The sequence below is a fragment of the Odocoileus virginianus genome, chromosome 24 (genome assembly GCF_023699985.2).
Source record: "Odocoileus virginianus isolate 20LAN1187 ecotype Illinois chromosome 24, Ovbor_1.2, whole genome shotgun sequence".
Classification (NCBI taxonomy): domain Eukaryota; kingdom Metazoa; phylum Chordata; class Mammalia; order Artiodactyla; family Cervidae; genus Odocoileus; species Odocoileus virginianus.
The window spans coordinates 35,415,379-35,439,343 of record NC_069697.1 but is presented as its reverse complement, the minus strand read 5'-3'; the positions used below and the strand labels follow the sequence as shown (position 1 = coordinate 35,439,343).

Sequence of the window (23,965 nt, the reverse complement as noted above, 5' to 3'; positions counted from 1 at the left end):
TTAATAAGAGAAGTTAGTATGTGCCACTAGTCACTATTTTAAGTACATTTCATGAATTAATTAATTCAAGCCTCATAGCAATCTCATTTTTTCACTGAAGAAACAGATGAACAGAGATGTCAGCATAAAAGGATATACGTAAGGAGTAGGACTTAACTTCAACTTTAAAATATAGAGAAGCAAAATGGATCTTTCCAACGTCATTTCAAGAAAACAGAAAAGTACAAGCTAAAGCATAAATACCAAGGTAACACCAAAACAAAAGTTTCAAATTGAAGAAATTAAGGCTGGATAAACAGGATAGGACTGGATTATGAGAGGCCCTAAGTACTGAGCTATGGATGAAATTTTATAAAACAGCAAGAGCGTGGCATCACTATGGCTCTTTATGTGATGCAAGTGGCCTTTTAGAAATGGTAACCGGTAACAATACAGAATGAGTAATAGAGAAATGGGAAGCAAGGAACTCTATACAATTCTAATATTTATACAAATAAATAGGGTTAGTAACTGAGGCAGAGCTCACACTGAACCAACTGTGCTACCCTTCACATTAATAAGGCTATCCATTATAAACAACGAAGTAGTAAATATAATTGCAACATACCTTAAATTATTTCCAAACATACATTCAATGAAATTTAAGGTACACTGAAAATTATATCAGTAAGAAGTGTTAGTCAGTTAATGTAAAACTATTCTTGCTGTTCAGTAGAATGTCAAAAGAATTTGGCTAAATTAGACACAAGCAGAAATTTTACAGTATGAGTATCTACTTCAATAAAAGCAATATCGCAAATAAAAGAACTAAAGTAATTCAACACACAGCTCCTCATACTGCTTTAGAACTATTTACCAAATAGTTCTACCAAATACCAATAGTGCTTTACACTATTTACCAAAAGGTAGTAAATACATAATTCTTATAAACAACTATTATGTAAATGATGTACTTTAATGTCACATTTATTCATTATGTCCATTAAGAACTAGGCATTTATCATCTATACAATAAATACTATACTCCACATCAAACTTACAAAAAGAAACTATGTCAAACCATTTCCTCTCTTTGCAATTAAATGAACCCCTAAAGAGAAGAAATGGGCGAGAAAAAAATCTCAATTCTGTGAAAACTAGATTACTTACCAGTAACCTGAGTTATCCTATTGGGTCTTTTCCCTCACAGATCCACCTCTCTTGCCCTTCTGTCCAGCATGGGAATCTTCCCGACAGGCATCCACTGGAACTGAGGGGGCATGCAGTACAGACGCATATGTAAGAAAGTGGAGGGAAGGGGATTTGGGAGATGCTAGAGACATGCTTCAGTGTGCTTGCTTACCTTCCTGAAATTGGAAATTTCAACAGTCCCATGGTCCACGAGGCATTCACAATAACTTCAAAGAATGTGGATCTGTGGAGATTACCCAATAGGAGAACTCCAGTTACTGGTAAGTGATCCAGCTTTTTCTTCTCTATCAGAATAAGAAAATTATTTAAATTTATTTGAGATTAATACATAAAGAACTACAGGGGAAAGGGCTGCAAATTAATTAGATAACTATACATGAATGCACCAAAGTAAATACAGAAACAATGTACTAACTATAAAGTCAACAGAAACTTCTGGCACTATTAGAAACACAAGAAAAAGAAAATGATTTGAATAGTTTCATTTTAAAATCTCTACTGTAACAACAGCAACATTTTAATTTATAAAAATATCAGCTATCAAACGATTTTGTCTCGCTAAAGTACTACCATCATTTTTTAGTACCCGTAAAGGATAATTAATTGATCAAAATCTACTGTTTCTTAACTAGCCACTGTCATTAACATAGGCTGAATTTGGGTGTAGAGGCCACTACAGTGGATTAATACTCTATAACACTTCAGATAAAGCACCAATGCAATTCCCATTCATCACTCAATAAGTCTTTAAAATAACTATTTGTCACCTATAACAAACCAACCACATACATATATGTAAGTATGCCACTGTGCTCTGTTCAGTCATGTCTGACTCTTTGTGACCCCATGGACTGTAGCCCTCTGTTCATGGGAATTCTCCAGGCAAGAATACTGGGGTGGGTTGCCATTTCTTTCTCCAGGGGATCTTCCTGACCCAGGGATCAAACACGCATCTCCTGCATTGGCAGGCGGATTCTTTACCACTTCACCACCTATGAAGCCCTTACGAATGCCAGGCCACTGATAAATAATAATGCTGATTTTAACGTAAACACTTGTACAAAGTAGTACAGTAATATTTTCAATTAACTGTTACACTTTTTAAATTGGACCTGTCATTAAAAAAAAATAAACTATTTCTAACAAAAGAAAGCTATCCTCAATAGAACTTTATCTTCAGGTATACATGAAGATTGCCTTTACCGTTAACACAATACATATTCGAAGAAGGCAATGGCACCCCACTCCGGTACTCTTGCCTGGAAAATCCCATGGACGGAGGAGCCTGGTGGGCTGCAGTCCACGGGGTCGCTAAGAGTCAGACACAACTGAGTGACTTCACTTTCACTTTTCACTTTCATGAATTAGAGAAGGAAATGGCAACCCACTCCAGTATTCTTGCCTGGAGAAACCCAGGGACAGCGGAGCCTGGTGGGCTGCTGTCTATGGGGTAGCACAGAGTCGGACACGACTGAAGCGACTTAGCAGCAGCAGCAGTATATATTCATCGGGTACATGTTCATTTTGATGTGCTATAGTAGTGATGACTTCAAACACTAGTTCCTATTGAAGATACAGACAAATTTCAGTAACAGTCTTCCTTTTCTCATTATGCTGCTATTTAATAATTATTTCCTACCTTCAAAAAACATATGGTTTCATGGTTCTTCTTTCTATGGAAAAAATTAAATACATAGCTTCTACTTTAAGAGTAAACAGGGTAAGATGGTATATAAAATCATTAATTCATCAAAAACAAAATGTAATTCTTTTCTTTTTCCATTTATTTTTATTAGTTGGACTCTAATTACTTTACAATATTGTAGTGGTTTTTGTCATACATTGACATGAATCAGCCATGGATTTACATGTATTCCCCATCCCGATACCCCCCCCCACCTCCCTCTCTCAAACAAAATGTAATTCTTAAAAACATTCTTAAAATGTACTGCTAATGAAAATCTAGCATTTTAATCTTGTTAGGAGGTAATATTTATATAGTAAAGGTGGACAACACCATGTCAAGATTTTTCCTAGATTCCCACTTAAAGATACAAATTGTTTTGGATAAACTATATCCATTTTACATAAATCTGAGTTTTAAATAATAATAGCAATTAGTGCATTAGTTTTTAAATGACTCATTCAGGCAAAGAGGGGCACTACACAGACCTCAATTTCTAACTGCAATAGAGATAAATTCCAAAAGGATCATCTAGTTTAAATTAGATTCCTAGTTAACTTATATTTCCTGAAGTGTGAAGCAGTACATGGCATGAAAGTCCTATGTGTTTGGATTGATACAACTGATACAGGAGCAATAACCCAAATATTTTATCCTTACAGTAAAAGCTAGTATAAAACTTTTCATTAAGAACTAAATAATAATTTCCAATTTTACTTTATGGCAACACATACAGCCTTCATTTAGACTAAGATCTTGTGAATTTAAAATAAAATCAAATGCACTTTTTAAAACAATTTGAGAATTAAAATATCTTGAAAAAAAAATAATAAAATAAAATATCTTTAAAATATTTTAAGGTAACCTAAAAGGTCACTTAAGAGACTAGCATTCAAAGCTATTTGTTGCTGTTATTAGGCCATAAGCTTAACTAAAATGGGTTTTATTAGAATAGCTTAGAAAAGAAATTGCAGAAATTAGAATATTCTACTCAAAAATATCCTTTGTAAGTTCCAATAATTATAATGCCAGTCCACAAAAAGGTTAACAAGTAATTAAGAACCTAATAAAGCAATTCACTAATGAGAATCTACTCTAAAAAATCAATCTGAACTTTTGAAAAAACTGCTCAGAAAAAAAAATAAGTTAGCTAACTTTCACTTCCACTACTGCTAGATATTATGTTTTGGCCAGAATCAAATTACAACTGGTTTTATGATTCCAAGTACATGTTTGAATTTTTAAATAAGGTTTGCAATTCTAATGTAAGGTACTATAGTTGTGGAAAGTTGTTCATAGTAAATCCGGGATGTGAAAACCTTTAGCAGTGTAATAAAATTTAACTTTATACATATATTCACATATACTTAAGTGACATCATAATGGTTCCTAAATATGGGGGGAGGTGTGTAGCTCAATTAAGTAAAACAAGGTCAAAAGTGAAATGTAAACTTACTTATTAAATAATATTATTTACGGAAACTGTCATCTTTCTTTGTTTCTTAACAAGCTCATCAGATAATTTGTTAATTAAATTTTCCTTTCCTTCAGCTTTATCCTTTAGCTCTATATGAACTCACAAAGAAACAAACAAAAACAGCATCATTTTCTTGTTAACATAAATAACCTAAAATCAAGATGAAAAAACTATACTTATCTATAAATTAGGGGTAAAAACAGAACCTACTTCATAGAATAGTTATGAGGATTAAGTTAATAAAAATTTAAAGACCATGCCTGGAATCTAACCATGTTATCAAACTGTAACATATCCACCCAGAAATGGAATTATTTTCAAATGATTTTATATATCTGCAAAGAAATACTAAAAAAATTCTAAGCTTAGAGATTTATTGTTTGTATTAACTTTGGTACAGTTGGCTCTCTGTATCACGGGTTCAGGATCCACAATTCTACCAACTACACGTCAAAAATATTGAGAAAAAATTTCCACTAAGTTCCAAAAAGCAGAACATGAATTTCTCATGCTAACAACTATTTACAGAGCATTTATATTGTATTAGGTATTACAAGTAATTCCAAAAAGCAGAATATTAATTTCTCATGCTAACAACTATTTACAGAGCATTTGTATTGTATTAGGAATTATAAGCAACCTAAGGATTATTTAAAATATACAAGAGGATGTGTAGGTTTGTGGAGTATGCCGTTTATAATCCTAAACCTACATATAAGGGACTGTGGCATATTCAGATTTTGGTAACCAAGAAGGTCCCAGAACCAATCCCTCATAGATACACAGGGATGACTGTACTATTATTTTGAGACTATATTCTTTATATTGCAAGAGAAAGAAAAGAAGTAATTTATGGTATTCATTAGGAATCATGAATCGGTCTTCCCTGATAGCTCAGTTGGTAAAGAATCTGCCTGCAATGCAGGAGACCCCAATTTGATTATTGGGTCAGGAAGATCTGCTGGAGAAGGGATAGGCTACCCACTCCAGTATTCTTGGGCTTCCCTTATGGCTCAGCTGGTAAAGAATCTGCCTGCGACGCAGGAGATCCCTGTTCGATCCCTGGGTTTGGGAAGATCCCCTGGAGAAAGGAAGGGCTGCCCACTCCAGTAGTCTGGCCTGGAGAATACAGTCCATGGGGTCCCAAAGAACTGGACTGAGCAACTTTCACCCACTCACTCACTCACTCACTCCTCTATCCTTAATAGTTTCTAGTTTAAGGAAATATTTTCCTGATCCTAGTTCAAAATAGCAGGAGCTTTAGTCCTTCATATGCTAATTATAGTCAGTATCCAAGTTAAATACACAAAAATAACAAACGGCTAACTATTTTGAACGCCAACAATTATGTCAACATGATAAGGAAGTCTAACCTTTGCTCTGCAACTTCATCCTTTTTTCTCACCTTTTCTGCCTATAATATTAAAATTAATCTGAGGAGGTTCTAAGCCCTGTATTTGTTTTCAAATCAATTTTTAATAACCATTTCTAAAACATGAGTGCATATTTTCAGTGTAAAATTGATTTTATAAAACAATGGCAAACTTTTCTAACAATAAATCTCAAATAGTCTGATGTCAACAGTAATAGTTTGCAACCTACTGACTGTATTCTAAATATTGTTAATTCAGCACTCATAAAATCTGAATCATAGTGAAATGAACGTACATTCTCAAAAGAGATACCCCACCAATGGGCTTATTAGAGCTTGTCTAGCACATATTTGCTTGTTGTTTAGTCCCTAAGCCATGTCTGACTCTCTTTCGACCCCACAGACTGTAGCCTCCAGGCTCCTCTGCCCATGGGATTCCCAGGCAAGGATATTGGAGTGGGTTGCTGTTTCCTTCTCGGGGGCATCTATTAAAAGGTCACAAAGTTATTTTGCAAAAAAAAAAAAAAAATCTGAATCATGGATCATATCAAATTCAACATACCCCACAATGGCTATCACTTTAGAGACCAAACAAACTGTAGAACTGTATGAAAAGTATTGTGATTTGCTTACTAAGTTAATAAAACTATTTTTCATTCCTTCTAAAAACAGAAGGTAAGGACTTCTTCAAACTATACAAGCTCCCCCACAATTAACAACGCAGTTTTCCAAAAAAGTGTTCCAAGTTAATATACTTATCATTTAAAATATTTTTGATACCAACATGGACCCAATGTTTAAATTAATTCTACTCATTTCTATAGCTACAATCAGGAGTTAACTGTAAATGCAGAGGCTTAGTTACAGATTTAACTAGATAATTAGAGCATTATTCCTTGAAAGAGTAACGTAATTTTACTTGTCTCCTGATCTACCATTATCAATCTCCTTTATGTTATCTATAGATATAATTCAGAACTGTTGAAACTATCATGGAAAGCTTAGCCCACTAGGCAGGATTAAATTCTTGTTACAATTTGAAATACAAATGTTAATGCAACACTTGTTAAAAATAAACATTACACAGAATGCAAAGGAAAAATTAAGATTCTGACAAAAGTAAAAGCCCTTTGCCATGGCCAACCACATCCTCTCCTTTTGAAAACATTCTTTTCCTTCTCTTCCTATAACATTACTCTCTCCTGGGCTTTTTATTCCCAATTTAATTTTTCTTTCTCCTCCATTTCTTTCTTCTTCTTTACATGATGCTTTTCTTTTACCTTAAGGAAATGATGATGTTTCTCAGTTTCATCCTAGGTTCTCTTTTCTCACGCTTTCAGTCTAGTCTCTCCTTGATCTGTGTCACTTTCCTGGCTTCAATTGGTCATGTATGCTGATGACTACTGAACATACATTAGTAGCTCTGATTTCCTCCCTAAGCTTAAGCACCACATATCCAACTGCCTCATATATCTACCCTCTCCTATTTCTCTCAGATGCTTGAAATTCAACAAATCTAAAAGTGACCCAGTCGTTGCTGTTCAGTCGCCAAGTCACGTCTGACTCCTCCTCACCCCATGAACTGCAGCATGCCAGGCTTCTCTGTCCTTCACTATCTCCCAAAGTTTGCTCAAACTCACGTCCATTGAGTGAGTGATACTATTTCTGTCTCAACCTCTGCCCCCCCTTCTCCTTTTGCCTTCAATCTTTCCCAGCATCAGGGTCTCTTCCAATGAGTTGGCTATTCACCTCACGTGGCCAAAGTACTGGAGCTTCAGCTTCAGCCCTTCCAATGAACATTACCTTGCCCAAAACCTGTCCTTCCTTCTGTGCCCTTTCAGTGAAAAGTACCACCATTTACCTAGCTGTATAACTAAGCCAGAATCCTGGGATTTATCCTCAATTTCTCGCTAAATACTCACTCTCTAAATTTCCTCTCTAAAACCCAACTTCCTATCTTCCACAACCATAGTCAACCATCCATCAAGGCCTATACATTTTCTCCTAAACATATCTAGAATCCATTCATTTCTCTCTCCTATTGACATCAATCTTGTCTGGGCCACTACTATTTCTTGCCTAGCAATGAATTCCACCAAATAGTTTCTCCATCTCTAGTTAAGATTCAGCAAACAGTAAGCATGACTTAAAACAGAATAAAATGCTGCCTGCTCTGCTTTCTAGTATGCAGTATTTTGATGGCAAAAGAAAACATTTTTAAACTGCTGAAAAAGCTGAGTATGAAGGTAATTTAGGTTGACACAAGTTCTTTCATGAAGTAAATACTCTACCCAACTCAAAAGTTCAAAAAATGAAATGAAACAATATAAATGTTCCTTAAAAAATAAGTGGCAAACAGTTGAAAGGAACGACAGAACCAGAAAAATGATAAAGAGCCTTTGCAGTTAAGCATTGTCAGTACCTACGGGCTCCCCTGGGGGCTCAGCTGGTGAAGAATCCGCCTGCAACGCAGGAGACCTGGGTTCGATCCCTGGGTTGGGAAGATCCCCTGGAGAAGGGAATGGCCACCCACTCCAGTATTCTGGCCTGGAGAATTCCATGGACTGTGTAGTCCATGGGGTCGCAAAGAGTAGGACACCGCTAAGCGACTTTCACTTTCATGCAAGACACAATGACAGACATTGGGATCTTTTATTAATGTCACTTACAATTATTATCATTGTTATTAACTAAAAATTATGTTAAGTTTCTTATATCAATTATCACATTTAATCATCAACACAGAGTCCTATGGTTATATGACCATAAATGGCATATCAGGGATTTAAACTAAAATGTGATTCCAGTATCAGTGGCACTATTCTCAAGGAAATACAGTTCAGGGAAGCACAATGAAATATTTTCAGTACACTGTATAAATACGATCATCACATGTTGCACAGCATACTTTTAAGACTAATTGAAAGGGCATTCACTCTAGCCTAATAGATAAAGAAATGCTTCTTGAGAGAGATGATGCTTTGAGCAGTCATAAAGAATAAGAAAGAAACTGTCGTGAATAGGAGCATATGAAGCAGAGGAAATAATATAATAAACAAGAAGACACAGTGGCCTAAAAAAGACCATGACCAAGCTGTCTGACAATCCAACCTTGAAAACAGACTTGTTGCTGTTGTGCGGTCACTAAGTCATGTCGGACTCCTTGCAACCCCATGGACTGCAGCACATCAGGTTCCTCTGTCCTCCACTATCTCCTGGGGTTCGCCCAAATACATGAAAATAGACTTACTCTTTGTTTTTAAAAAAAAAAAAAAGGCTGTTTTTAACTATTCAATTCTTAAGTCTATATAAATTGCTTACCACTATTATACTATCAAAGTACTTCCTGGAGGTTAAAACTTTTACTGGTGAGGCCCAAATGTTTATATGACAGTCCACATCAGCTTCACACACACACACACTCACACACACACACACACACACACACGCACACAAGGAAGAGAAGAAAGAGGAAGAGATGGAAGGAGTTAAGAGGAGAAAACATCCCGGAGGCAATCTACTGAAATATTATTTTTCAGTAGAAGACACTTACCCTTATGTTCTGGATTTTGCCAGTCACCCCACTGGAACCCACACATTTGACAATACAAATTGTTAAACCCCTATATACAAGTCTACTATGATATCACCACTCATGTATTTAACTATTTCAACTAATATTTTCTGAGGACTTACTGTATGCCAGGCACTGTGCCAAGTACTTTACAAAAATTATCTCATTTAATCCTCACAACCACCCTTGGTTGTTATTATCATCTCCATTTTACAAATGAAAAAACAGGCTCATAGTAACTTTCATGAGTTCACACAGTCAATAAGTGGAGACTAATATATAAGTCCAAGAAAACAAGTTACAGACTCAAAACTGTTCACCACTATACCATATAATTGCAAGCAACTCATGAATATCAACATTCTTTTCTTTGTTTTGTTTTTCATTATCATAATGAGTACACATAAAAATTAAAAACAAATACACAATTGAAAAAAATAAAACTAAATACATTTTCCTGCACTAAAAAGAAGTATAATGAAACTCTACACAAGTGGAAGACGGCAAGATTACAATTAAAATGTACACTACCAAGGAAGCAAAAAATGCTGTGTGAACCACAGACATGAAGTTTACAAAAAAACTAGCATACTGAGCAAACCTAATAACTGTGTTCATAGAGATGACGAAACAGTCTTACTAAGTTTTATCATAAAGTACAACCTGATGACATTATGAACTTAACGTATTTTTCACCTGTAAGTTATACTGCTCATTACGCATCTGATCAATGATTACAGAGCTTTGGGCCTTACCAGGCTTGGTCTTAAAAAAATACATAAAGAGCAAAAATGTCTAAGATGGGTGAACAAAAAGGAAAGGAACAGGGAAGGAGGGAGAAAGAAAAAGGCTTTTCAAAGGGAAAAGCTTCAAATTCCCCCACCACTATACAGAAGTCAGTATTAGCTCTTCCCTTTGAAATGTGAGGCTAAGAAGCCTAGTCAATTAATTCAGCCTGTGCCGAACAGAATTTGAGTGGTAGAATGGATGAACAGGGCAATGATTTTCAAAAAGTTCTGATAGCAGAACAAGTTTAGGAAATAAAAATTAAGAGAAATCCTAATAAGTAAAATGTGTAAGCTATGGTCTTCCCAGTGGTCACGTACGGTTGTGAGCGCTGAACTGTAAGCAGGCAGAACGCCAAAGAATTGATGCCTTCAAACTGTGGTACTGGAGAATACTCCCGAAAGTCCCTTGGACAGCAAGGAGATCAAGTCAGTCAATCCTAAGGGAAATCAACCCTGAATACTGATTGGAAGGACTGATGCTGAAGTTGAAGCTTCAGTATTTTGGTCATCTGATGCGAACAGCTGACTCATTGGACAAGTCCCTGATGCTGGGAAAGACTGAAGGCAGGAGAAGGGGATGACAGAGGATGAGATGGCTGGTTGGCATCACTGAGGCAATGGACATTGAACTTGGGTAAACTTCGGGAATGGTGAGGATCAGAGAGGCCTGGTGTGCTGCAATGCATGGGGTCACAAAGAGTCACACACGAATGGGCAACTGAACAACAACAAAATGTATAAGAGCACAGATGATCTGGCTGAAGTGGACTAGGGGAACACAAAGCCCCACGTGTTTGCTCTATTGGGAGCCACTGAGACAACTTCAGGAGATCTCAGGGCTCCAAAGAGCACAATTCAAAACCTCTGCACCCTTCTAAAGGAAAAAAACAGCTCTCTCTACGCCAAGAAACATGTTACTTGATTCTAAGCAGTAAACCCATCTCCTCCTTACTCCTTATTTTCTGCAACTTGCAGGAAGGACGCTTCTCAGAGCTGGCCCTGAACAAGCGGTACAGCGGAAAGAATGGATGGCTATGTATTCGGTGCTGTACTAACGTCTCTGGCTGGAGAGATGTCATAATGGGTGGGCATTCCTATTTTCCTCCTTACACTTTACTATCTTCAATGAATATGAAATACTTTTCTCATCAAAAAGAGCTATTCTCTTAAAGGAAAAAAATAATTCTATCCCCCATGCTCAGGTTATTTACATTCATACTTGAAAAGTATTTATTTAGATTTACCTAAAACAGGAAAGTTCTAATAAAGGAATAACTGCTGGCGGAGTAAGAACATAAAGGAATCAGAACATTTCAGAAAGTAGGCTATAAATTATTATTATCAAGCAGATGCTGTGCCTTGGGTAGCCAAAAAGTAAATAAAGAAAAAGGATGGAAAAAGCTGAAAAACGACTAAAACAACTCTGCCTACTCTGAAAATACACATAGAGCTCTACTTCCTGAGCAACTATTTCTCTGGCATAGAATATTATCTACTTGCAGCTGTTGTAGGTTTATCATCATTAGCATATCCTATAAAGGATGATACTGTATAAAAGAGCCCTGATCAGACTATAAAATATGTAAAGATGAAGTGACTCTCAACTCATGCCTAAAAATTATCAGAGAACTGTACAAATTTTTTTATCATACACACACAGACATTCAAATTTATTATTAGTTATACTATTAGAGATTCTTAGTACCTGTATCACAAATAAAAGAGGGAAATAATATTTACCAGGATTTTTCTCCTAAGAAATACTATGGTATCAAAGAAGTCAGAATATACAGCACAATAACCATTATTATAAAAGACATCAAAATGAAGTTTAACATTTTAACTTCAAAAATATTACCTAAAATAGGGAAAACAATTAACGGTCATTTTGTTCTTCATTCAGTATAATGCTAGCCCAAATTTTAACATAAGTTCTTGTATTAGTTATAAGTAGTAGGTTTAATGTTAGACGTTTTCAAGGTATACAATGCTAGCTACAGGCATAGGAAATTTACAGGAACAACTCTTTAAGAAATTACTTGCTAGCAAATTTAAAGCTATCACAGCAAGGTAATAAAAAAGACAAAGAAATCCAAACATTTGGACCTGGCACTAACCAGCTACTGATACTGAACAGGTCACAAACTTTCCAGGCCTGTTTTCTTACCTGTCAAGAAGCTAAGCTAGAGCCGTGAGTTCCAACACAAAGAAAAGACCTCACCCAGCATATTGCTATGTGTTACCTGGCAGTTCTCTAAGACTTCAGTGCAACAAGAATCCTCTAAACTGAGCTGAAAATGTCAAACAAAAGGATCTGGAAACAATAACGGCCTCGACAATTTCAAAAGTTTTAATACCAACATCTCTGCCGCATACCCCTCAAGAACTTCCCTCTGAAGACTACCTCCTCTCTCTATCATCAGGTGCATGAGAGCTCAGTCGTGTCCAACTCTTTATGACCTCGTGGACTGGGGCCCACCAGGCTCCTCTGTCCATGAGATTTTCCAGGCAAGAGTACTGAAGCGGGTTGCCTTTTCCTCCTCCAGGGGACATTTCCGACCCAGGGATCAAACCCCGTCTCCTGCGTCTCTCGGATTACAAATGGACTCTAATTCCTGAGCCACCTGGGAAGCCCTCTACCATCAAGGTTTCAGGAAATAAAAACCAGCCTCTCAGGAAATCGCTAAACACTACGGAAGCTCTTAAAATTCTCCGTCATTCTGTAAATATCCATGATAAACAATATTACAGAATGAAATCTCTACTGAATCTTTTAAAACTGATCAATCATAGATCATATATCATGTAACAAAAGGTAGAGATTTTAGCAGGAATAAAAGCCAATAAACAAAACACAGCTAAGTGTTCAGTAAATACTTGTTAAATGAATAATTTATTTTCAAAATCACAATTACATAATATTTTACAACTTATTAAAATCACTATTTAAGGAAAATGTGTCTTTTAAAAAAAAAGAAACACCTCAGGTTTCACTGAATGAAAACGTTGATACCCCAAAGAATGCTAATCCTTGTACCAAAGTATGTTGGCCAGATATCTAACCTCGAAGGAAAGAGGAATAGCAAAGAAACCTTTCACCTAAATAAAGTAGTTTCATAAACCTCTTTATCAGAGACAGAAGGTTGAGTCAAACAAACCTGTTTCTTTGGTTTATTTAGAAGTTAAAAAAAAAAAAAACTATGCTTCTAGCAATAAAACTATGATTAGATGACCATCTCCCTCTCCTGAATGCAGGGTGACTTGATGAACAAATGCAAGAATAAACCAAAAGCATTCTGAACACAGTAAAGCACTACACGAATTATAAATACTTTAATGATATTGCTTTTATTGAATTCCTACCCACAGAAACAACCTATAATAACTAAGAATTAATTTGGTGGCAATAAGTTATAAATATTATTTTTAAAATATTTAGTGAGCACTTACTTGTACCAGACACAATGATAAGGGCTTTACAGAAATTAACTCATTTAATTTTCTCAACAACACATTTAAAGGAAAAACAAACTAGAAGAACAAAAATGGAGTGGAATAATGGAGATCACTGCCAATATAACCAATAAGACAGCTGAGAAGAGAGACATTAAGTTTAATAATGCAGTCCTGTTATAATTATTTTACTCTCAAAAACAAAACAGATGGTTCCTGGGATAAGTACAAAATATATATAAACCTCACCCAATCCATCCTATGTAAATTTGTCATAGTCTTCATAGTAATCATCTTAGTCTTCTGAAATCTTCAATTACATAGGAAATATCCTCCTGTTGTTCATTGTTCAGTCACTAAGTCATGCCTGACTCTTTGTGACCCTGTGGACTGCAGCACACCAGGTTTCCTTGTCCTTCACCATCTCCTGGAGTTTACTCAAATTCATGTCCATTGAGTTGGTGATGCCATCCAACCATCTCATCCTCTGTCAACCCCTTCTCCTCCTTAAACATCTTGTTAAAAACAGCAATCCCTTTTAAAAACATACATATTTATACATATATGCATATATATATATACCCACATACATATATACACACATATAAAGAGAAAGAAGGTTTTACCCAACAATGAAGTGGCAGCTTCATTTGGCTGAAATTTCTTAGGACAAAGGTAATCAAACTGGAAATGGGCCACAAGGTTAAAGCACACTTTGTACCAAAAGCACTTTACTACTGGCCACCACAGTAACTGTTTTTATACTCAACTTGAATATAGAACTCCAAAAACTAGGACAATATTGTAAAATTTTAAATTCCTTCTTTTGTTTACTCATTAGCAAATACTATCGACCTTCTTTGCTGGATTTCAAACTCTTAGAAGCTGGAACTGGTGTCTCATCCACAATTCTATAGGCCTAACATTTCTGGCTTATGGTACATGTCCAATGACAACATGTTGCCCAACAAACAACAGGAGGATGTTTGCTGTGCAACTGAAGAGTTCAGAAGCTAGATTTTGTTCACTTCTGATGATTTATTTCCAATAATTCATACATGTATACAGAAGGTTTCTTTTCCAAGTACTGACTTAACCTGTATTAGAATTCCAACTTTTTCAAATACTCAGCCTCAGGAGAAAGACAAAACCAACTCTGGGTTTAGGAGGAAAAACTCATTAGAGATCACGATGAGAGGTACGAACGAAGACACAAAGGCAGGCAAGCTTTGGATGGACTTCGGGGAATGGCACACAGACTGTGTGTGTGAGCCGGATCTTGAAGAAGCAGTTAACACGGCAGGCAAAGTAACAAATTCTAGAAAGATGTCAATGACTAGTTCTTTCAGCTTGACTCACAAAAATCAGAAATAGTAAAGAAGCACAAGATGAGGGAAGTTTCTTTTTTTTTAATGTCTGCCTAATTTCTATCAGGAAAGGAGAAGAGGGAGAGGATGAGATGGTTAGATAGCACCACCGGCTCAATGGAGGTGAATTTGAGCAAACTCTGGGAGGCAGAGGAGGACAGAGGAACCTGGTGTGCTACAGTCCATGGGGTCGCAAGAGTTAGACATGACTTAGTGGCTGAAAAACAGCTGATTTCTATTACACAGGTGTGTGCTAATTTGTACAACTGATTTATCTTGAAAAGTAACATGCTGATAGATAAAACAATGCTACCTCAATCAGAAGGTAAAAATCAGTGCCATTTTAATTATAATTAAATTTAATTCATTCCATTGGTTAATTTTAAATTCAGTACAGTTCAAACAAATGCAAAAATCTGAATTCTAAATTATTTTTTGGTTAAACAATCTCAAATATTACAAATTTATGTTCAGTATATTTTAGTTTCTGATAGGCTCTTGATATCAACTATTTAACTTTGAATATTCAACGGAGAACTTACAATTTAATCGAGTAATAGAAATATTTTATAATATATTGTTATCTTTTATGACTTCAGTATAGTCAATAGTCAAGAAGTACTTCTATACTATGCAAATTTCAGTAATGTGAATAACAAGACCTAAATAAAAGGTTTTAAGTGAGATAATAAACACAAAATTTTCCAAAGTTAAACCTTAAAAATGTTAAGGTATTCATATATAATATCATCCTTGAAATAATGTTAAAACATGAACATATGTTATATGTCAATACAAAAAATGATAAAGCTAAAAATGTACCAAAACTGAGATAAAAGTTATATTTTCTCTTGTTCACATACATGCTTTTAAGAATGTGTATAAGAACAAATAAAATATGGTAACAGAAATAAGACATGTGCTAAGCTCTTTGTTTTTATCTGATCTTCGAAATATTGTATTATAAAAATACTATTTCCATGTTTAAACAAATACTCAGAATTACTCATCTCAGTTACTAATCCAACTGTAAAAATAGTGCTTTTACTATATGGCAACATTGCAACAATTTTTTTAAATGCACAAAGAATTAATATATGCATAACAAATTATGACAAAATAATCTGATCATATTTTTACAAAGATAATCTCTAAAGTTATTGGAAAAGCAATGCCAGGTGGCAAATTGTAACAAATTTAAAAGAACATTAACTGACAAGGTTTAAATGCCTCAAATGTTCCAAGTACTTTACTAGCTTCGGAGCCAGCAAAGTAAGATAGTCCTTGCTGGGGAGAGCAAACATTACACAGTTCTGTGTTCTGCGGAAGTAATTACACACACACACACATACAAAGATACACCGAATCAGTCTGACAGTGGGAGTGGGTGCAGGGATGGCTGCAATCCCCCAGGGCTTCTTTTTAGAAGCACCATCTGAGCGCAGTACTTGAGTGCCGAGGCAGCACAGGCCTGGCTGGGACACACAGCAAGAACTGAAGCTAGCAAGGCGATCTAGACAGAGGTTGTCATGGCCGTGAATGCCATGCTCAAGAGCTCAACCTTTATTCAGCAGTCACTAGAAAGATCTCAACTTGTTTTTAATACAGAGCAATCAAAATAATCCCATAGGTTTCAAAAAAGTGCTGAAGATGACATTAGCAATGTTCTAGGAGAAGAGACCCATCTGTCCAATACCTGATGAGAGAAATGATACTGGCTTCTTAACGACACCAACAAAAACTGTAAAAAGGACAGATTTGAGAAAGAGCCAAAAGAAGACTGGACATGAGGGAGGATGATGAACTGAAATCAGAGTTGAGACGACGAAAGTTTCTAGTTGAGGTTCCATAAAGTTTATGCCCCATACCAAATAAGGAATAGAGAAGTCAGTTTGGGGTAAGCAGAAGTTAATTTCAAAATGTACTAGGAAAACTAAGAAAAAGGAATGTTAGAGACGTCAGGGAAGGGGAACTTACATTTTTAGGAAAGGCTGCCAACATCAAATACTGCTGAGGTGTCATGAAAAAGACTGAGGTTAGGCTTCTGAGTTTAACAACTGGGTCACTAGGGGTCACTAGGTTGTATCTGAGAGCTGTCACTTCACTAAGGATAAAAGAAAGGGAAAGAATGCTTGATGAAGGACATCTACTGCATACAGAAACCCAAGGTAGCAAAACTCTATGCCAGCAGTGCACAAATATTTTGGTCCCAGGATCTCATTATACTCTCAAAATTTAAAGGGCTTTTGTTTATCTAGCTCTTATCTAAACCAAGAAATAAGTTACTACACTGAAAATAAAAACAGAAAAATTTAAATGTATACTAGTTCATTTTAAAATATTTTAATATATCTTTATAAAAAAACTATATTTTCCAAAACAATATATAACTTTGTGTACTTGTGTATTTTTAGTGGTACTCACATAAGACCTCTGGATTGTGGTATTTCCTCTTGCATTCAATTTGGCGTGATGTGTATTTTTAAGAATATGAAGAAAATCTTGACTCCCACAAATTTGTAGTTGAGAAAGGGAGGCATATTTTAATAGCCTTTTCAGATAATTGTGGATATTCTTTGATACATGCATAAAAACACAACAAGGAGTTGTTTCTCAAAGGTTAGTTGCATGTGAAATCTGGAACCACATCAACGAAGGTTTCATAGGGTTCCCTTAAAATCCACTGGTTCTTTTATACTTTGAGTGGTTTATCTATGTATGGTTGTATAACATAATACACTGGTAACTGGGAAACACTGGTTTACTGAGTTATGCAAATCTTCCAAATGATAACAAACTTTATGATAAAGTATCAGAAATTATATTTGTGGATATAACCATCCAATCTCATCTGTAAAGTACTAGGAAACTCTTAAACTCACTACAGAAATTACAAGTTTTCAAAATTTTTCACTTGAAAGCTCAGTTTTCTTCACTGGCAACAAATACCATCAATTGTTTTCCTCGAAGTGATAGACTATGTTCATTTTTGAGAAAATATCTAATGAGTATCCAAGTCTAAATATAACCATAGTTTGTCAGGTATTCTCTCAAATAAAAATAATGTTCTGTCAGAAAAGCAAGTTCTGCTCAAAACTCAAACAACTACAAAAATGCTTTCCCGTGAATCAACCACATGATTTTGGTATGCAGCAGGAATGCTTTACTTGTACTTCCCAGTTCATCAGACAGAATATTTTAAAAGACACAAGACTTTCTAAAACTAATCATTTTTTACTGCTTCATGAAGGATATTCTAAAGTGAAACTAGCATTATTCTTACGACATGCGCATGGTAGTGAAGATTACAATGAACACAGCAATGTGGTGCCACTGGAAGAGCTAGCAGGTTTGGGTTTTTTATAATTTTATTTATCTATTTTATTTTTGGCTGTGCTGGGTCTTCACTCCTGTGCAGGTTTTCCTGTAGTTGTGGCGAGGGGGCTTCTCATTGTGGGGGCTTCTCTTGCTGCGGCTCCTGGGCTCTGGAGAGCTCTGGCGAGCTCTGGCTCAGTGGTTGTGGCGTATGGGCTTAGCTGTTCCGAGACATGTGGAATCTTCCCGGATCAGTGATTGAACCCGTGTCTCCTGCACTGGCAGGCGGATTCTTATCCACTGAGCCACCAGCAAAGCCCCAAGCCAACAATGTTGCCTAGCATTAACTCTGCACCACCACCTCAAGTGTCAACATGGTAACATCTTAGAATGATTATGAAAATTGCTTGGACCTTACAGACTCCCTAACAAGTCTTTAGGGACTCTCAGGGCTCAGACTTTGAAAACCACTACTATCCAAACACTAATCACTTTTAAAATTCCTCTGTAAACAACAAACCCATGTGACTATCTAACCCAAGATGTAGAGGAGAAAACAAACAAGCCAACCTCTTAGAATAAGAAGTCTCTGAACAATAACTGTGTGGTCGTGGGAAAGGTTCCTCAGGTATGGGAGGCTCAGAACTCTGCATTTCTGAAAAACAGACTGCCTGAGATGGTCCTCAATTTTTTTCTCCACATTCTCACACAAGAGTCTAGATGAAATCTGTGCAGAGCCTCAAATTAGAAGACAGACAGCAAGCATGACAACAATGACACTGAAAAGATTTTTATCAGATGATAACTGGTTTAAGGTTTCTTCAAAAAAATGTGAATTTTCTATCATTTACTTCCATTTTATAGAAACTAAAATAAATCACTCTCTTTACCAATGGTCAAATCCTAACCATAATGCTGTATTTAATTATAAACACTATTTTTTTAAATAAGAAAATTTCACCTCCTCTGCTCACACATAAAGAATTACTAATACTACCTCCTGTATAGAATTGGGTACAATTCAAAGTGTTTCTGAACTGACAGCAAATCATAAAATTTTACAGAAGGAACAAGTATCTATTTTGTTCACCACTGTAAGTCTAGTACCTAGCTCAACCCCAGTACAAAATAAGATTGTTCAATAAACATTGCTGAATGTTGAAGTGGTTAAAAATAAGAATTCATGGTCAAACTCCTAGTTTAACACCTAGTGCTCTTGCTAATATATGAAATCTTTCTCATAAATCTTGTAACATCTCTTAGAAACCCAAAGGAACTCATACAATTTACCCTGAGAAAATATAACACTATCTATTGTACTTGAAATTACATTTGAAAGCCTGCTCTAGACTAGGTGTTTTATAAGTATTCATTTAGATCACAGTTCAAAACCAAATAGCTCTATCACTTTCATTTTCATACATCTACAATCTGAATTAAGCATTAATTTCCATTCCTATATGAAGTGGCAGTAAGATACCACTCTAACTCAACACATTGATTCTACTACCTCACACACACTATACTACTTCTTTTTCTCTGATAATTCAGAATTGTTCTTGATTTTTTAAAGTTTCTTAGACTTATACCTGAGACACTATTGCCTTAAAAGAATGTGAAATATAAAGATGAAGGAAAATGTGTAGTACTTTTAATAATAATTGTCACTGAAACTTTTTCAATTTTTCCTGTCAGACTGACATTTGTCATTGATTCTCTTACAAAAGTATAATGTATAAAACTTTCAGTACTTGAACTATCTAGTTATTTAGATTTTAGTTTTTTTTTTAGATTTTAGTTTTTTTAAAAAAAAATTAATCAAATTTAAACTAATTAAGGCCAGTAAGTACAAAACTGCAATTCAATTGGGGAAATGGCATACATTTAAAGAAGCTAACAATTTAGGAATTGAAGTTACTTCAAATCGCATTTCATCTTGAAACACTGCTATGAACATAACCCCATTTTATTTCATACAATTACTCTGCAGAAAAACATGACTTACCAGGGATATTGTCAAAGGAAAAGATCTTCTGTTGCAATATAAAAGGATTTGAACTAGATAATCTTTAAACAAGAAAGACTGTCAGAAAGACTTTAAAGGGAGACCACAGACTCCATCTTCTCTGGAGGTTTAAAAGGAAAAGTTTTTCAAATGTCTGGGATTGGCTTAGACATGGCCTCACATTTGGCAACTGAGACAGAATCAGTTCAAAGATCAGTCTGACCCCAGGGACTGAAGTCCCGTCTGTCAGTCTCACAAACGAGTCATCAGCAAACTGCCTCCTTCTACTCTGCAGCTATCCAGTCCCTGCCGACGTCATTCTTGAAATTACCCTAACTGCTAATTAACATGTCAGTCGTAGAGAATTATTTCTTCCAACTACTGAAACTTCTGCTCCTCCAAGTATTATGCAGTCCTTTAATTCTGTATTTCTAACATTACCAGAGAGGCAAATATTTTGTGGTGCAATCAATATCTGCCCTATTAACAATGCCCTGTTCCATTGTTCTCTCCAAACATGGAGTCCACTCTGCATTTCAGAAACAGTGGGAGAAAAGTAACAAATAACAGAGAAATTAGAGCTCTTAGGTTTAACTTAGGGCCAAAATCAAAAGAGAAGAGACAAATTCAGAGAGAGGAAGGAAGAAGCTGAGAGGGTCATAGTGTAGAACACTTACTTTTAGGAACAGAGTGTCCCTTAGACTTCTGGTGAGTTGCCCAGAGCCTCTTCAGTTTCAATCCAAATGACAATGCTTCTCTGAGTCCTTCTCAAGAAATGTTTCCACCACTAAAAATTGGATCTATAAGAGCTCAGATGTACTGGTAAAAAATGTCAGGGGCCCCCAACGTGGGCCTCACACCTCTTTTAAACTAGGCCCACTTCTCTGTCCTGGGCCGACTCCCCTGTGCACTATATTCCTTCTTCTTCCAGGTGCCAGGTATTCGGCCTGTTTCTTCTCTTCTGAGCTGCCACCACCTACTCTATTTCTCAGGGTTCCTCTAACCCCAAGACTGGCTGTGGAGTAGGCCACCAGCTTCCCCCCTTCCTTGCTGTCCCTGCAAATAAACATACAGGCTCTTCTAGTTTCAGTATTTTTCTAATGGCCACAAGAACATAGAGAGGGAACAACAAAAACCAACAATACCGTACCAGAGATTAAGATTATAACTGTCTCCACATTAAAGTTCCTGCCTTTTCTTAACATTGCTTATTGAGCATTTTAAAAAGTACGACATTGAAAAACAAATATAATCTAAGCCAAATCAAACCTTATATAAACTAAAAGGTATAAAGATACTTTGCTTTTCCAAATACTTAAATCACGGGTCCAAAAATAGCTACCACATTCATTTCAGCAAATGGGGCTTTTTCCTTTTTCGTATGTTCTGTTACATTCCCTTGAATTTAGTAGTTGTTCTAAAGTTTGCTTTTTAAAAGATATCAGGAAAATACTTAACAATTTATTGAATTTAATGAGACTATACAAAAAGCATACTATGGTTTACAAAAAGACAGGTATGTCAAAAGCAGCTAGCTTCAACACACAAATCTTTAAATTTCAAGATTTTTTAAACCATTTATGTCTCTACATTTAAAATTTAATTAGAATCAAGATATCTCATTTTTAGAATAACTTCTACCGAATATATTCCCCTAAGGTTAATATCATATAGACCTTTTCAAAAGCAACAGTATATTGCATTAGTATACTCGTGATAATTCACTTTCCAAGAAACTTTAATCAAAAATATATGCCATCTAAATATCAGGCCACGAATCACAGCAACTAAAAGTGCTGGCAGTTCAAGAATGTCACTGACTTTGAATCTCCTGAATGATCTTCATCCACTTAATACACTTAAGTGGTTTTTTAAAAGACTGTTATCACACTGTAAGCTGACAATGAAATAAAGACTGAAAATAGGCAGAGATCATTTTATCTCATTTGTATAGTATAATAAATTGCCATTTAATCAAACTAAAGATATTCAGATACTTTCAGGAAAAATGTGTCCCTATGACTGGGCTCACCTCCAACTATTTATTTATAAAACATTAAAGAACTGAGATTAAAACACTACACAAACCCCTGATTTGACCTTTCCAGAGTCTATATAAAAAAAGGAAGGTTAATCTATTGTGTATTCTCTAATCAGATACTTTTTTTCAGGAACGAAATTAAATTACATCGTTTGCTCCTAAAGAGGTTTTCATGGTTTTTCTCTGATTCCTACACACCAACACAACAATGCAGCCAGCATTATTTCATCCAGAAAATGTGGTGCGGATTGGGGGGGGGGGGGGGCATTACACCCAGCGACACGAATTAAATCGCGGTAGAGTTAATGCCTCCCTTCAATAATTTATTCTCTCCTGGCAGCAAAAAACATTACAGCCTCTTCAATTACCCTCACCGCAAAGCATCGCTCGGGTCGTGATCAATCTGACCCAGTTCCTATCGCGGCCACCACCTCAGTCTCGCCTCGGCCCGCCGGGTCTGCCAGTATCCTGGGAGGGGGCGGCGGCCGCAGGGGCGTCCTCGGCGCCGGGACCCCGGGGGCTGGCGACGCGGGGCAGGCCCAGGACTCACCGGGTGGAGGTGCCCTTCCGCACATCGCACATCATGCACTTGAAGGCCTCGGCGCTGTTCCGGAAGGTGCAGACGCTACAGTCCCAGTAACCCTCATCCGAGGACGGCTTCGGCTGCCGCTTCGGCCTGCAGGACACAACCCGGACACGACGCGGCGCGGGGTCACCAGCGGGCCGCGCCCGGGCCCCGCGGCCGCCCCCGCCCCGCCCCCAGCCCCGTGCCGCGACCCCCGCCCCGCCGGTCCCCGGCGCGCCGGGCTCCCGCTCGGAGGGGGAGGGGAGTCAGGCAGGCGGGGGCGCGAGCACGGCCGCAGCAGGAGCCGCCGCCGCTGGACACCCGGGGCCGCCGCTGGACACCCGCGGCCGCCGCCATCGCGGCTCCATTGTGGGGCGGCCGGCGCCGGCCCTTCACGCGGCAGCGCTCGCTCAGCGGCGGCACCGCCCCCGTTCTCGCCCCGCTGCCCCGGCGGCGAGCGAGGCGGCTGCCCGAAGCCCGGCGCAAGGGCCCCGCCGCCCGCACAGTCCGGGCCCGGGGGCCCGGGCGCTGTTACCTGGTGGGGCTCTTCTTGTCTCCCATGACTTGGCTACAAACGCACGCCGAGAGTCGCCGCCGCAGCCGCTGTTTGTCAATAAGGAGGATAATAAGCCGGGCGGAAGCGGGCGGGGGAGGAGGGAGGGAGGGGGTGGGGAAGGCCGCACCGCCGAGCTCGGGAGCCGCCGCCGGATCCCACGCAGCCTCCAGCTGTCGGGGAAACTCCTGCCTGGGCCACGTGACCCGCGCCAGCCAACCAGCGGCCGCGCCGGAGACTTCAAACGCGGCCAGCGCGGCCCAGCACTCGCGGGGAGTTCGCCGGCGGCGGCGTGGGGGTGGCCGCCGCAGCCTCCGACGCCGCCGCCGCCGCCGCCGCCTCTCTGCCCCGAGCCGCCCGCTTCCCTTGGGCGTCCCTCGAGCACTTGTGTCGGGGTTATCTTCTGCCATCCCGCCCGAAGCCTGGTCCAAGGTGGGCCGGCGTTCGGAGGTCAGCTCGGCTCCGGACCAGAGTGCGCGGCCGCGGGCTCCAGGTAGAACCGCTTTCCGGGCCTGGCGAGTCTCGGCGCGTCTGCCCCAGCCCGAAGGATCCCCGGGGGCAGGCGGGAGCCACCAGCGAA

General features: G+C 37.9%; 1 protein-coding gene across 12 annotated transcripts in view; it reads right to left on the bottom strand.

Annotated features, from left to right (window-relative positions):
- The window catches only part of YAF2 (YY1 associated factor 2), an 80,019-nt gene extending 56,511 nt beyond the window's left edge, over window positions 1-23,508 (bottom strand). For 5 of the 12 annotated variants that reach the window (XR_011483283.1, XR_011483279.1, XR_011483281.1 and 2 more), the window contains exons 1-5: window positions 23,368-23,508; window positions 22,818-22,943; window positions 20,904-21,282; window positions 1,343-1,475; window positions 1,150-1,249 (exon numbers count right to left, since the gene is read on the bottom strand). Coding sequence is in view for 5 of the 12 variants with exons in the window: in XM_020913941.2 (XP_020769600.1) it covers window positions 21,081-21,282; window positions 22,818-22,943; window positions 23,368-23,393 (354 nt within the window). In the remaining 7 variants the exon portion in view is untranslated. Of the gene's footprint in view, window positions 1-1,149; window positions 1,250-1,342; window positions 1,476-20,898; window positions 21,283-22,817; window positions 22,944-23,367 lie in introns of those variants that run through there. The other 7 variants (XR_011483280.1, XR_011483285.1, XM_070454560.1 and 4 more) reach the window with 7 other exon arrangements.
- Between the last annotated feature and the right edge of the window lie 457 nt (window positions 23,509-23,965).